At 35.0% G+C, this 15428-nt stretch overlaps 1 protein-coding gene across 1 annotated transcript; it reads right to left on the reverse strand.

The window, feature by feature from the left end:
- Window positions 1-63: 63 nt before the first annotated feature.
- Window positions 64-13640, reverse strand: LOC117244790 (putative ferric-chelate reductase 1). Its single transcript, XM_033516455.1, has 15 exons — window positions 13323-13640; window positions 10420-10615; window positions 8098-8234; window positions 7718-7809; window positions 6571-6679; window positions 5912-5938; window positions 5511-5546; window positions 4696-4740; window positions 3689-3730; window positions 3487-3528; window positions 2931-2969; window positions 2043-2078; window positions 1344-1382; window positions 689-706; window positions 64-135 (listed from the first exon to the last, which is right to left on the reverse strand). Exons 1-15 carry the CDS (start codon window positions 13350-13352, stop codon window positions 64-66), a joined length of 960 nt encoding a protein of 319 aa, XP_033372346.1. The 5' UTR covers window positions 13353-13640.
- Between the last annotated feature and the right edge of the window lie 1788 nt (window positions 13641-15428).

Below are 15428 nucleotides of genomic sequence, written 5' to 3' on the forward strand. Positions count from 1 at the left end.
ATTCACACTTATTTGTTCCCTAAGAGAGGAATTATTACTTAGTTTACTCAGATAAATCCTCATTTAAAACTCAAGTATAATGGAGAAAAAAATGTCTACCTGTACTATGATCCTTGTAGCAGAGCTTCCCAAACTCTGAAAAAAAATAAATCCAGAAACAAAGAGACATAATATAGCAGATTTAATTGACTTGTTTAATGCAGTTCACTAGAACAGAAAATACTAAGTTAAATTATTTAGTTTGTGAGAATAGAGGGAAAGGTTGTATGTGTTATGTACTGTGCATCAGTTCTTAACACCCAGCATTAAGCTAGTTTATTCTCTGTTCTGAAGGTTTGGGGATGCAGACTGACCCTACGAAGTAATTTTCTACTCTTACGTTTTCTGTGGAGAGCAGCAGAGCACAGGTTGTGGGCACCTCCTTTCTGCACTAGCAGTCAACTTGGCTTTTCCAAATGTGGGGAGGGAAGCTGAGACATCATCACCCCTCCAACCTGTTTCACTGTCACCTGCACTGCACATACATCAACACATACAAACCCTCTTCCTCATCCTGGCATTTTTTTGCTGAATTCTGGGGCATGAGGGACAAATGTAAAAGATTAGCACACAGCATCCTGAGACAATTGGTTTGAACCCATAAGAACTATAATGGTACTACAGGAGTCAGAAGGAAAAGTATTCTTACCTGAGGGAAGGTGTGACGCTGCAAAGAACAGAAAAATCTTTCATTATTTTGCACAAGGGCTTGCCCAGACAGAATATTGCAGCAGAAAAAGGGAAAACGGGCCCTCATATTTCAGATGTGATAAACAGTGGAATGTGAAGGAATGATATAAAAAGGATGATAGAGAGCAAGTGCATCTTAACCTTTATTCAGGTTAGAACAATATGTTCTATTAGAAATTAAACATATATAAAATATTACATTATAAAGCTCACTTTCAAGTACCTGAAGACTAAACTTAGTCTTGGTTCCAAGTAAGCAGAGTGGAAATATAGTTTAAAAATGAGAATGGAAGTGAACTTTCAGAAGAAAATTGCAATAGAAAAAGAAAATCAAAATTATTCAGGAGCACAGGGACTGTGTACATGGAGGGACCTGATGTCTGCAGTTAATCCATTGTCCCTACAAGTATTAACAGCAATCACAGTACCACAGAGTTTGTACCTATCTTACGATAAGCCTTCCCTCAAGACAACTATACACATAGAGTAAATCCTGCCTGCTAAAAAATTGTCTCCTGTAATATTTCTGAAAAATTAAAAACTTAGATATTTTAAAGTTTTTGAGTCAAAATTATTTGTAGAGAAAACGTGTATTGTAGCAAAAACCAGCTTACCACAGGTGGAAAAGGGTTGCTGTTGGCAACAACCACTACCTATGGAGAAACAAGAGGGAGCTGTTAACTTGCCATAGAGATTATTTAAGCTTTTCAATATGTCAGAAAAATGAAGAATACTAAAATGTGTAAATTTACAAACTCTGATAATAATGCTATGGAAGATCCCCTTTTATAAAATAGTATTTTTATTAAAAAAATCAATGCACATCACCAAGCAAAGAATGATACATATTTATACATAGTTTACCCAAGAGTATAACCAGATATAAGATTTGCCCCAAACCACATAGTGACTCAGCCATAGAGGCAGAAGCAAGATTTCATGTCTTGTACCATATCTACTGGCCTGAACTGTGTGCCCTTTTTGATCCTCAACTTTCTACCTCAAACTAGAACATCAATTTATTTTGTCTTTATTCAGTATTAAGCTAAAAAATAAAAAGAACTTGATACTGAATTCATTAAAAAAAAAAAAATAACCCAAATGCAATAATTGTATCTTCTGCTGTGTTGTTTCCTCATTAGGAGCTCTCCCCACCTCTAAGAACCAAACCAAATCAAGTTATATGAATTGATCTGAGTTAAAACCTTTAAAAGCCTTGACTGAAATAACAGGACTCATGCCAAGTTATAACTGTAAGAATTTTTCCCTTTGGGAAAAAAGAGGCTTTTCCCTTTGGAAAAAGGCAGGCTTACCTTCTTACTGGAATCTGAACTGCTTGAAGGGACAGACTGTAAAGAAAACAGAATTCATTTGTTGCTTAGGTAAACGTATGGCAAATTAACAACAGTGCTACTCTCCTTATACTAACATGATACTCCTGAAGTACCATCAACGTAAGAGTCTGAAGAAAATGAGTGTACTGGCAGTTAATAAAGGAACAAGTGCAATAAATCAGCTGGTTTTATTTTTTTCTAAAAGCCAAATTATTTTGCTAGTTTTATAGAGTACTGTATGAAAGCTGCAAATGTTTCATCTAACATCAGATTGGAAGTTTGTAGTAAAAATAATCTATCAGTAGGAAAAAAAAAAAAAGTTCTTCTACCTTAATAAAAAAACCCCAAACAACACAAACTCCAGGACAATCTCCACAAAACTAGAAAAGTTACCATTGCAATAGAATCTGGAAAAATTGGGATATGTCATAAAAATAAATTATTTAAAGTTTAAATAAATTATTTAAATAAAGTGTAAAATTAGGTGATGTTTTGCATTTCATGAACCAGTAAGTACAGTTGCATAAGCAAAAACCACTTTTAAATTTTAAAATACTTTTAGTTCTTTGTAGGCATCAAAAAAAGTACTGACTTTTGGAAAAGCATAATAAAAGTAACTGGTGTCCATTTATGGAATAAATATAATTGATTTTTGGTGGAAAATCGAAATAGAGATATAGGAACAAACACCAAATATGTAATTCATACGATGAAGTTATTTCCAGATATGATAATTACTAAATCATTTGAAGACAGTTTGCCTTTATTCCCATCCACAAATTTAATTTTTGTTTGGTAAATTTGAGCAAAACTACTTAGCTTTTGAATACCTTAAGAAGCTAAAAACATGTTGGAAAACACACTTACCTGGCCATAAGTAAGACCACTGCTGGATAAAGATGCACTCTGAAATAAAAATATAGATAAGGTATTTATTTATACAATAATTTGCTAATTATTAATTTGTTTTCATGTGAAAAAAAAATAAATAGGATGGAAAATAGAAATTTCTCTACTAATTAAAGAGTTAATATGCAAAGATTTTAAAAAACCCCGAATAATATTCCACAGTATGCAACATCCAAAGACAATGATTTTACCTGATAAAAAAAAATTGCACAGTAAGAATTCTGACATTTTAGTAAGGAAACAAATTGAGACTTTCTAGTCAGTGATATTATCTATCACCTATGTGTACACCTTAAAACATAAATGATTAGGCTTTGACAAACTGGCAGTGTATAACCTTTTAATTTTTAGTTTTAATCTCAGAATAACACCATAAGATAACCCTATTTTCCTGAATATTTTTAGGAAGACTTCAATAGCTCTACAGAAGAGACTCAAAGGCAATTTGCAATAAGGAGATCAGTTAAGGAGCATAGTAGGAGACAATCAGTAAAAACATCTAGAACCAGCTTACATCTCTGCAGGCTTGTTGGCTGTATGCAGCAGCAGCACCTCCCTAAGACAAAAAATAAACCAGTTATTTCTCAGCAGTATTTCCTTTTTGTAACAGAGACTCCCACAAGAACATTAATTAAATAATACCACTGAAAGCTAAGAGTTACTATGAATATAGTTATTCTGGGGACAAAAAAATAAAATGTAAAAATAGTGCTTACAGGGCCACATCCACTCTTGCTTATTGTGTAGACTACTCCACCCTGAAATAAAAACAGAAGTCAATTATTTCCATATAAAAAACTCATATAGGCAAGACAGAAGAAACCCAATGCCATGCTGTTTATGGCATGAAAAGCTGTGCAGCTGGCAATGTGAATGTGCAAGCAAGGGATAAGCAAATAAAGAGGTTACCCCTTCACTGACATTGCCTGTATTAATTCTAATTTAGTGTGAGACATTAGTCATCATCTGTATTTCATATAACTTTCATCAGCTTTGTCACTGGTCATAAAATCTTTCAAAAATTTACTGAATGGCTCATATTTTATGAAAAAAATAGTAACTTTAAGTAGTTATATGACAAGATGAGAAACTCAAAAAATACAAGGAAGAAAACTATGTTTTAGCATATATATCAAAATAATTTGTATTTCTCCTTATCTGGCAAATCATTATGAGCAGTAAAGATTGAAGAAATGGAATATTACCAGATAATTCACTAATAAATATAACCACTAATAAGTAGTAAGAAATATGTCTTTGATAAGCTCAGTTCAAGAAACTGGAGACATACCAGAAAGTATCTAAAAGTTAAAGAGAAAATAAGTGTATTAATGGTGCTGGAGATCAACGAAAAACCAAGCATACATTGTTGTGATTAAGGAAGTGGAAGTGGTGACAATGCAGACACGCATACCCCAGAAGTTTTAAGAGTCTAAGTAGACAGTGATATCCCCAAATTTTCGACTGCAAATATAGTCTGGTGTTAAAAGCAATACAGACATTAAACTGGAGAAAGCTGTTCAGTTCAACAGAGTGGAGGTAGTTGAACTTAGGTACAAGCATACTGTTTGCTGGATAAATACCTCTGCCATTCTGTGTTAACTAGCAGAGAAGAGATTTCAGTACAGTATTATATCACCTCACTACTCTGTAGTTACAGAATTTCAGTCATTCAAGGTTACTAAAGGAAAATATACAAATGCTGGAAATTTAGGACTCATACCTGACTGCCTGAATAGGTGCTCTGAGAGGAACTGGAAGGTCCAACCTGCAAAGAAAACAGACTGGTATTTATTATCTTGATGAAAATTTATTTTTATATAAGTGATTTTCAGGAAAAGAAGTTCTACTTGGTGGGAAAAGGAAGAATCCACAAAGTAGTTTTCTATGACTTCATTCCACCAACTGATACTATTAAAATTATTTCAGAGAACTTTCAAGACAAATAAACAAAACTGTGCCAATCCAGCTGTATAAATAAGATAATTCTGCTGCTTGCATTCTTTTTTATCTGACCTCATACACTTGATGTTCACCATTGAGGAGGAGAGCTACGCTATAACAATCATTAAAAAGTAGATGGAAGATTTTTACTAATATGACTATGTAATCTTTAGCATATTTGCTGTAAAAAAGCAAAGAACTGAGTGCCAGTGATAGGTTTCAAAGGAAAAAAAATCAAATAGCTGTATTTTATATCTAGATCATGATTTGCATAAGGAAAGGTTTTTGAGCTGTTCAAATAAGTGATCTTGAACAGCAAGAAAACACTAAGAATAAAGTGATAAGAGAAAAAGGAAAACTTCTATTACAGAACTACTTCAGATAAGCAGAAAGAATCTGCAGAAGGAAATGGTAACAAAGCTGACAAGCCTTTAGACAGTTTTGGATTTTAAATCAACAAAGATAAACTAAAAAAAGAAAATGAAATTGAGTGACAAGGGGGATAAAGACATGTCTAGAAGCAACTTTTGACCAGGCCTTGAGATCTTGGGCAGTTAACAGCAATGTCAGTGTCTTTGGAGAAAAAATATTTACCATGATGCACCGGCCTGTTGAGTAGGTCCCTCCACGCTGCAAGAGAATACAGGTTCCAGTTACTGTTTATTGACTGGTGTAAAAATATCAAATTACTTTAAACAGGAAATCAACTGAATTCACATTGATGGTCTGAGTGAAGAAATCAACAATTTCATTGCTAAAAATATATTACACATTTTAACAATCTCATCTGCAAACTGATGTTAACTAATTCAAAATAAAAATACATTCAAAACTGAATACAAAAATGAAAGCATGAATGACATCTTGCTAGGAAAGTAATTTGAATGGTACAATAGAATCTTCATGCTACAAGTGTGAAAAAACTGGTCCAGTAGGAGAAGAATTCTAAAGCTGAGGTAACTGACATTGGGAAACAGAAGAAAAATTGCTCTTACCTTGTTGCATTCTAATTCTATCATAAACTGTGGGGTGGGAAAAAAAAAAGAGGAAGCATTATTTACTGAAAAAAAAAAGGCGTCTTATTATAGGGAACAGAAAACACACTTGGTGAAGTGAGAGACCTAAGACAAGTGTTCACTCTTGGTTACATCACAAGTTCACATAAATCAGTGCTGGTGCAGTCCAATGCAGTAGATTTGAGGAGGCTTTCTTTACTTGAGCTTACAATGATTAATATGTTTCATATAAGCATAATTCCTGGCAAAAATATTTACCAACTCCTTTCAAGAATATGCTACAGTTACAGTTCCCAGGGGCTGGGGCAGCAGTGAAGAACAGCACTGTACCTCAGAAGTACAGTACAGTTCTCCTTATAACCAATTTCATTTTCCTTTTTTTTTGCTTTAGGACATGGATTGTTTTGATAACTAGATTATTAATTTCCTCATTTCTGTTGGAGAAAAATAATACTCGCTTTATTTTTTCATCATTTTAATAAGAGGATTAGGTAGTTAAATTAAAATTATTAAAAACATAAAATTATATTGGCCATCTTAGTTAATGTATAAATAACAACAAGTGCTTATCTTGTATCAAGCCAAAGGTACCTTAATTACTGTATTAATATCTATCATTCAATTACACTGAAACATACCTTCCTTTTACTTTTTCCTGTCACGTTAACTGACTCAGAATGCGTAGGTGTGAGAGTTTTACTTTGAATTCCAACCCAAAAGTTCTCTAGATTTTGAACAACAGTTGCACTAGAAAGAAAACAAAATAATTTATTTTCTATCAAAGTATTTCAATAAAAAGTACTAATAAATTCTCGTCCCCCTTTGCCCCCAGCCAAGAATATCCCCTCAGTTCTGGTTTCAAGTGTTTACAGCACAAGTTTCACAGAATGCTTTTCCTTCTAGTGACTTGTATTGTCATCCAGCATAATTTTGAAGACAACTAAAACAGATGCTGAGAACAAGCAGAAGAGGAATAGACACTGTTTGAAGAAGCACTGACTCCAGGGAGGAACATTGGCACAAATGTCCATAAGCAGTGTCCCACATGCTCTGACAATGTTTCTATGATGGTGAACTGATTCTCATGACAGTAACAAGTGGAAGCAATTGTAGTTTTGTATACTTTTTCCTGTTCTTGGTATTCCTCAAGAATTAACAAAGCAAGGCAAAGATGGCCCTATCAAAAATCTGCACTTCAAACAATACAATCTGTCAAGTATTTAGGTGTTATCCAACATACTTCAAGCATGAATTTGTTAAAGTAGGTGGTCTTTTTACAAGCTTCACATCTGCAAGAAATGTCTCATTAAAAGTAGGACAAATATGTCTTCTCCTGTTTTCAGAAGTTAGTTCATAGGTCATACACTTACTTTAAAATTTATATTAGAAGAATTTACATCAAATTATTATCCTGCCACTGTTCAAAATGAAAAAATGTATAACTGAATAGAGTCTGAATTTCATTTTTTCAGGGAAGGAGTTAATTCATATGTTGTTGCTGTTATAATTAAAGAATTCAAAGTGTAAAAAATGGCTACTTGAAGATCCATTAATAACATTGTGCTTAATGGAATTATTTACATATATTACGATCTTTAGGACTTTAACTTTTACAATTATATCTTGAAATGGAAATCTTATTATTTAATGAACATGATGTGAAGTTATAGAAAATTATGGAAAAGAACTCTGATGGACAAGAATATCTGAAACAGCCATTAAGGTCTATCTCAACTCAGAAATAAAATTTCAAGGCAAAAAGATAAAAGAAAAAAAACTATTTACATAAATTGAAGCTCTCTAACATTATGTGGAGAAATCCATGTTGTTGTAATCTTCTGTTTCACATCTGAATTGGCATGACTTACTGCTGAATTCTGCAATTAAAAATAAATACATAAAATTCTATAATATGCAAAGTGACTTTTAGCTATATTATTACAGAAACTGTCTCTACTGCAACAGGTAACACTGATGTCCCGCTATAAAGAGCTGGGGAATTTCTACCTCTGGTTTGTATCGCATATAAAGGATAGATGGAGTTCTTGAGAAAACCTTTTAAACTTTACTGATGAAATAACTTTGCTGTATAAAGAATGATCCCTACTTCTATTATTTAAAAGAAACCCAAGCTTCCGAAAGTATTCCAAAGACTGCACACATACCGTCACGTTATGACATTCCAAGCCTTTAGTGTTTGGATCTGTAATTTTAAAAGTACCAACAGGAACATCTCCATCTATTTCTCGAGCTTGTAGATTAAATCCTTTAAACCCAGCATCTCCAAGTGCTTCTAGAGTTACTGTGAAAAGAGGCATTTTGAGAAATTTAAATTTCATATACCACTAAAACTGCCTAAATGTTTACCTTGTAATTTGTTTCACCTCAGGGCACTAGATTGCATTGTGTAGAATGTTGCACAGTGCAGAAATTACTTTAAGCCCTGTAAAATTCTAAAAAAAACATTGAAAATACTTTTCTTAATTATAAGAAAAATTACAGTAAAGGTAAAGGAAACTATTTGAAAAGCGCTTCTCTGTAAAGTAGAAAATTTATGATTTACTGACAATTTCAAAAAGAATTCTGCTCTACTAACTGAGCATTGGCCTTTCTGACCAAAAGGTTTTTTATTTTCTGTCTAATTGGGCCTACAAAGTCAAAATTGCTACAGGAGAAGGAGAATTCCATTTCTTTCTACCTCTACTTTAAAAGAAAGTATTAGCTTTTTCATAAGGCTGAAGTGCAGAACCTTTTTCATGTATTACAGCTGGAAAGATAGGAACCACAGTTTGGCTTCCATGTTCTACATTAAATATGAAAAGTTAATAATTATATGAGATAATCAATATTACTCAAATTTTGCTACTGAAGGAGTTCAGAAAAATATGTTAGAGAGCAGTTTCATTCTTTGTGTGTATCAAAACTGAAATTAGATTTCAAATGGCATATCCAAATTTGCTGCTAATTCCATTATTAGGGACTCTGCTAATTCCAGTATGAGGGACTTTGGCAAACAAAATCAGAATAATGGTTTATGAACAGAAATATCTATCAGCATTAAAAACAAGGGCAGATGAACTGGGAATGACACAAAAATCAAGGCAAAGACCAATCATATCTTGATAATCTAGTATTTCCAAACATCTGCATAATTTGCATTCCAAATTGTCATCAGATTTCAGTTGCAATTCACTAATTTTCCCCAGGTCTCCTAGAAGCAATGGCATGGAGCCCTTGAATGCAGGGCTAAATGTATCAGGGATGACTTGTAGGAATGGCACTTGGCATGTCACAGTGAAACTGCAACAGTCTCAGTGGAAGGGGACCTCCTAGTGCAGCTCCCTGGGACCATGTACTGGGTGCTTACAGTTGGGAGCACAAAAAAAGGACTGCTAAAAGAGGCCATGATTAGGAAAAAAAGACACAAAAAAGGCAAGGTTAGTAGCATCTGGGATTCAATATTTTTATCAAGATAAATCTCATTTAACTTGCTGAACAGTCTGCATATACTTAAATCCATCCACCATTTTTCTGTCAAAAGTAATTTTAAATATTTAAAGAGTATTTGAAGAGCCCTCCCATCCTTGAAGGAGATCTTCACATGTTTTCCCAAGAAGGGCAGCATTAACAGGACTCTAACGCTCCTTCATTCTTCTCCCTATACATCATTCTCCATGGAAGTATGTCCATGCTACTAGGTTCAAGTAAAACAGAATCCCAGCTAGAGAATAGCTACTTGTGAATAATGATTTTTTTCAGCTGCTGAGATCCAAAAGATATGTAACAGGTCACAACTTCCTTCCACTTCAATGCTTCTTCTAGCATGAATGGCTAGAAAAAGAAGCATTCACAAGTTACTTGAAGTGGGACAGCACCATGAGATGGCATCATAGTGTGGAGGAACAAGGCTCTTAAGGCACTCCATCCAGAGAGCAATTTGGGATTAGGAAGATAAAAAGGTGGTTTAAACCACAATAGCTCCACCTCCTGCAATGTGATAAATCTGGGATGCAGCTCTTAGAAGGGTGACTCAAAATGTATCACTCTTAAATTGTCTCATACCGCACCCTGAATTTTTATTTTCCTGTAGGATGACAGCATGTGAAGAGTTAATGAGTAAGATCCCTTTGTGTTGCAGAGGACTGATTCAACAGCAAATACTCAAATACAAGGTTAAAGAGCAACTAATTATTAGTCCAGTTTAGCCAGCTGTCCCACATAATTTCAATTTTGTCACAAAAACTACAGCATAAAGTTAAGATATATTTATTAGATAAAGAAAAAAGAAAGAATGCATTTCCAATTATACATGTATATATATACAGATACAAAACAAAAAATAATTAATCTGTAACTCAGGTATACATGAACAAGCTTGAAGTTAAAAAATAAATGATTTAGACTGATCAGGAAATGAGGGGATTTTTATGAAGATTGATAATTCTGGAAGATGCAGAAAAAGATTTTATGTCATTCAGATTGTTTACCTTGGACTTCATTTCCTGGCTCAAAGCTATCAAAAGATACAGCAATAATATATGGTGGTGCAGATGTCTGTGGTTCAGCTTCATAGTTTGGTAACAGAGAATCACAATCAATTGAGGTATTTGTCTGTGGATAACCAAGGATTCCAGGCAAAAATATCCCACAGAACAAAAAAACAAAGCAGGAGTGTCTCCTCATCTGTGGAATAAAAAGACAATACAGTTCATAGTAACTTCTTTTAAGTAATTGCCACGTTTGGCAAATATCTGCTTTTCTCCAGGACAGGAAATAAAGCAAGCCTAGAAAGCTGCTCTTTCTTTGCATTCATGTATTTTGAAGAAAAGAAATTAAAATACTTATATACACTGCCAGAAAAGTGCAATAAGAGACACAAATATTATAATTAAAAAATACTGAATTATTAATGGAAGTTTAAATTTTCAGGCTACATGTCAGCAATCCATTAACAGCCATGTCTGCTGCATTGTACCTTTGAACTAGAAAAGTCCTTAAAACAAAGTTCCTCAGTGTTGCACTGGCAGATTTAGCTCAGCTCCTTGGCTATGCAAGAACTCAGAGGGAATCCTTGCTCTCTGAAATTGTGGATGTAACCATGATTAGCATGCTCTCCTTTGCTTTCCCTACTCTCGCCTCCAAGGGATGGTCGAGAAATCTAGGTAAATGCCCTGGAGTACTTTTAAAGATTTTCAAAGTCTTTGTTTCCTGAAGGACTTAACAAAAGATTTCTGCAAAGTTTTCTGGAACTTCTAAACAGTTTTAAAATACTAAATTACTACTGTATGCTTCCTATTAGTAAAGAATAAACCATAACCAGTACAGAAATCCACCAAAAATAAGAGACAAGACTGAAGTCCAATCTACCAGGACCAACTGTGAAGAAAAAATGTATTTTCTCTATAGTTCACTTGAATAATTGACAAAGATGATAAACTGTTTCCAAGAAAGAAAGGAAACATTTCCCAATAGTATTCTCAGGTGTTTAATACCAGATTTTCCAGTCCATGCTCAAAGTCTAAACATTCAACTATGACACTACGTAATTTAAAAGGTCATTACATCTTATGAACAACTCACTCTTCCAGCTACAAAATTGCTGATACAACTGTTAAATCTTCAGAAGTATTTAATAATGCTATTTTACATGCTGTCTGCAACAGGATTGCCTCATGTGACACAACACACAGAGTAACAGAAAAAATGGAGATATTTACTTGAAATTTTTTAAAGCATTTCAAGCACAATGTAAGAGATATGTTCAATTTATACCATCCACCTTATATCTCAATTCATTAATGACTGTGTAATGTAAGATCATCTGGTTTTGTATATGCTAATGAATGTAAGTAACAGAAGCATTTGGAAGAGGGGAAAAATACACAACTCTGAACATTCATGTACTTGACTCTGAACTTCAACAACTTTTTAAAAAGCCACTTAGTCAACAAATAATAAAGCAGGTGACTGTGAATTGTTGAAAGATTTCCAAGTAGAATGATGAAGGTTTCCATGGTGTCACAACCACTCAGACCAGCAACCAGGAAAGTGATAGATGCAAGTTATCATGTCTTTAAAGCAGATGAAGCCTGTACCTCTCTAAAGCCTCATCAAAGTGTCACTTTAAAGGGATCCTGGTAAGCATCATGTTTTGGTATCAGCACGCTGGGTGCGGTTATCCAATCTCTTGTGACGATTTTGACGTGGCCCACCTCTAATTAAGTTTTAAATACAGCATGTGGGTGCTATTATATCAAGAGATGCGGTAAACAGTGATTTAATATGAACTAGTCTGTGTGTTGTTGAAATCTCTGACTCACAGAGAGGTGGGAAAAAAAAGTCTGTTTCTAATTAGATGTTCCATTTCAAAATGCAAAGCCCTAGTTTAGCTAGGATTGGAAATTTGTCTGGAACTGCACTCTGCCATGAAAGAAAGCCAGTCTGAAATCTTTCATCTTTTCCTTGCTATAAAAGAGCCAGAAATACAAATACAACGAGTTGAAACACAGCTGAGATGCCTTCCCTTTGCATTAGCTCTCTGATTTAACAGTTCAAGAGGTAATCTAAGTCTCGTCATGTCATCTTTTGGAACTAGCTTTGAGACGAGAGAGATATTAGCATCTTAAAAAATTCCAAGTCCAGACTTGAGGCAGAAAACTTCCATGGGCTCCAAGACCCAATACATACTCAAAGCAATCATGTTACCTTGTATTACTTATTTTAAATTTTCTCCATGAAAAATGTAAAGAAACAAAAATTAAATATTTATAAATAGAAGCATAGGGAATTCTGGCAAATAAACATTATTTGCAAACTTCTAGTGGAATATAATTATGAAAAATTAACTATATCCTCAGTTCCTTCATCTGATAGAAATATTCTAATTTTTTTTTATCACAGACTCAAACCTTTCTTCCTATGAGTCTACATGACCCTTACCTTTCCAACACCTGAGTTGCTACCTTAAGAATCCTCTTTCATATTTAGCCTAGTATGACTCCAGGCCAACAATTAAATCCCTGAGTGCTAGTTAGCTACTGCTTTCAAAGTCTACTGGACTTGGGAAGAGACACTTTGGTGGTTTGCTCCTCCAAAGCCTTGGGCAAACTTCTGAATAGAGACAAAAGTTGTTTTAAAAGCTTTTAAATATAGAGCATTTACTTAGCATGATAAATACCTTTCCATAATTTGAAAAACACAGTCCTTGCAAGCCCATTCTACCAACAGTTTAAGACTAAGTCCTGTACACCCCTTTCTATTCCCATTCTTTATGAGTACTTTTCTCCTTCTCCTAGATGCTTCTGATGAGCCACAGACTTATTCTTTAGCCTTTGAGAATAAGCATCACCAGTTAGTGTGCACCCTGTCCGCCACATCCCCACCAACACACCTTATCGACCAAGTGCTGATGCGTGGGCATCCTCCGGTCCCTCTGTGGTCAGTGTGGAGGAGCTGCAGCCGGGCAGTGCCAGTGCCCCAGGAAGATGAGACAGAGGAGGCGGAAGGCTTGGCCAATCCGTGCCAAGGTGGGAGCCAGTGCAGCCAATCCGAGCCAGCTGAGCATCTGCCCTGGAAATTGGGACACCACAGGTGGGACTGTCCTGCCCAGAGCTGGCGGTGACAACACACTCCTCACAGGTGAGTCACGCCCCTCTGACCTTTATCGAGGCATCTGGCACAGGCAGGGCTTCTGAAGGCTGGTAGCGTAAACCAGTATGTCGACTAAAATAAAAAAGAATTATGCTATACAAAAACCTCATACCAATATTTAATAAATAATTGTAGTAAAATATTCACTATTCATCTTATTAATCTGTTACCACTGTGATAACAGTGGAACAAATCTATTCTGCTGCTTTTGCAATTCTGTACTCCTTTTTTCTAGCTGGAAAAGACTTGGAAAATTCTAATGTCATACTTCCAAGCATTTTCTCAAAACAAAACCAGCAAAAATAAGGCTGTTTCTTCTCATGCACCTTGTGGGAAGAATCTGAAGTTATTGCAATTGAAATGCACTCAAAACTTACCTTTTTTTTTTACTCTTCAGAAGCATTTTTACAAGGTCTCTACTGAAGATTCAGAGAAGTCCAAAAGCTGAATGATATATAAAATGGAATAGGATATTTTCAGTTGGATGTGATCTACAATTATTTGTCTAGTTCATGCCTGTCCAAAGACATCTAAAACACTGACAGGCCTGGGGCTTTGACCACCTCCCTAGGAAACCTGTTACAGTGCATGAGCAACCTCTCAGTTAAGAAATGCTTCCTAATGTCTACTCTGAACGTCCCCCAGAGCAGCTTTGAACCATTCCCACATGTCCTATACTGGACACTGGGGAGAAGACATCAGCACCTCCCTCTCCACTTCCCCTTCTCAGGAAGTTGTGGAGGTCAATGAGGTCACTCCTCAGCCTCCTTTTCTCCAAACTAGACAAGCCCAAAATCCTTTGGTGCTTCTCACAGGACATTCCTTTCAGCCCTTTCACCAGCTTTGTTGCCCTCCTCTGGACACTTTCAAGGACCTTAACAATATGACAGACATTCCTATTTAACCAGGGAATTCTGTGAATCTGAGAGTCCATGGTTAATGGTTAATCTGAGTCTTTGGTAAATGGAAATCCTTTAACCAAAGACTATTCACAAGAACATTCTTCAATTCCTTAATGTTCATGCATTTAAAATATATTTAAATTCAAAATGTTCATAGAATTTTAAGAATATTAGCTATTTTTAGGATTCAGTATATTTAACTAACTGTATTCTCTTTCAGTTAATTACCTTTAATTAATGAGTAGCATTTTATTTACATTGTTCCATTATGAAATACATTATTTCCTATCTGCTGCTATCCATTGGGGAAGAGATCATAATCTTTCTTCTCTTACTATACCACCAAACTTACCATTAATACCAATGTTATAAATAGCAATGCAAAATCATGCTGCACACCACAAATGCAATAGCATACCAGTAACACCATCAAATAAATTACACAGTAAAGGAATGATAAGTGCTCACACCAGAAATACATAACCAAAGAGATGGGATCTTGCAAATGCATAAGGCAAGACCTCCCTCACAATCAGCTAGGAGATACTGAGAGGTAACCAGAGGGATCAGAACTATTTCTCCAGGCTACTTTGAGTAGCAGTGAATACTCCATGAATATTTGATTTGACAGTCAGATAGATAAATGTCAGGCAATGAATTGCTGTAATCTTGGTAATATGGTTATAAAGAAGCACAGATAACACAAGCAATATGCTTTTGTTGGCTGTAGCACTAATAAAATACTACTGTGAATAAGCTGGTAAAGACTCAGACCATTACTTTACAATGTGAGAGTTGTAAACCTGCGTCCCTCTTACACAACACTCTGCTTGCGGTTTATTTCATAGGAGCAGTATTCTCATTGAATCAAATATAGGAGACTGATTCAGTATTCATTTACCTGTACTCCAAAATGCCAGTTTAAAAAAAAAAAGTCCTTTTCA

The sequence above is a fragment of the Parus major genome, chromosome 8 (genome assembly GCF_001522545.3).
Source record: "Parus major isolate Abel chromosome 8, Parus_major1.1, whole genome shotgun sequence".
In the NCBI taxonomy this organism is placed as follows: Eukaryota; Metazoa; Chordata; class Aves; order Passeriformes; family Paridae; genus Parus; species Parus major.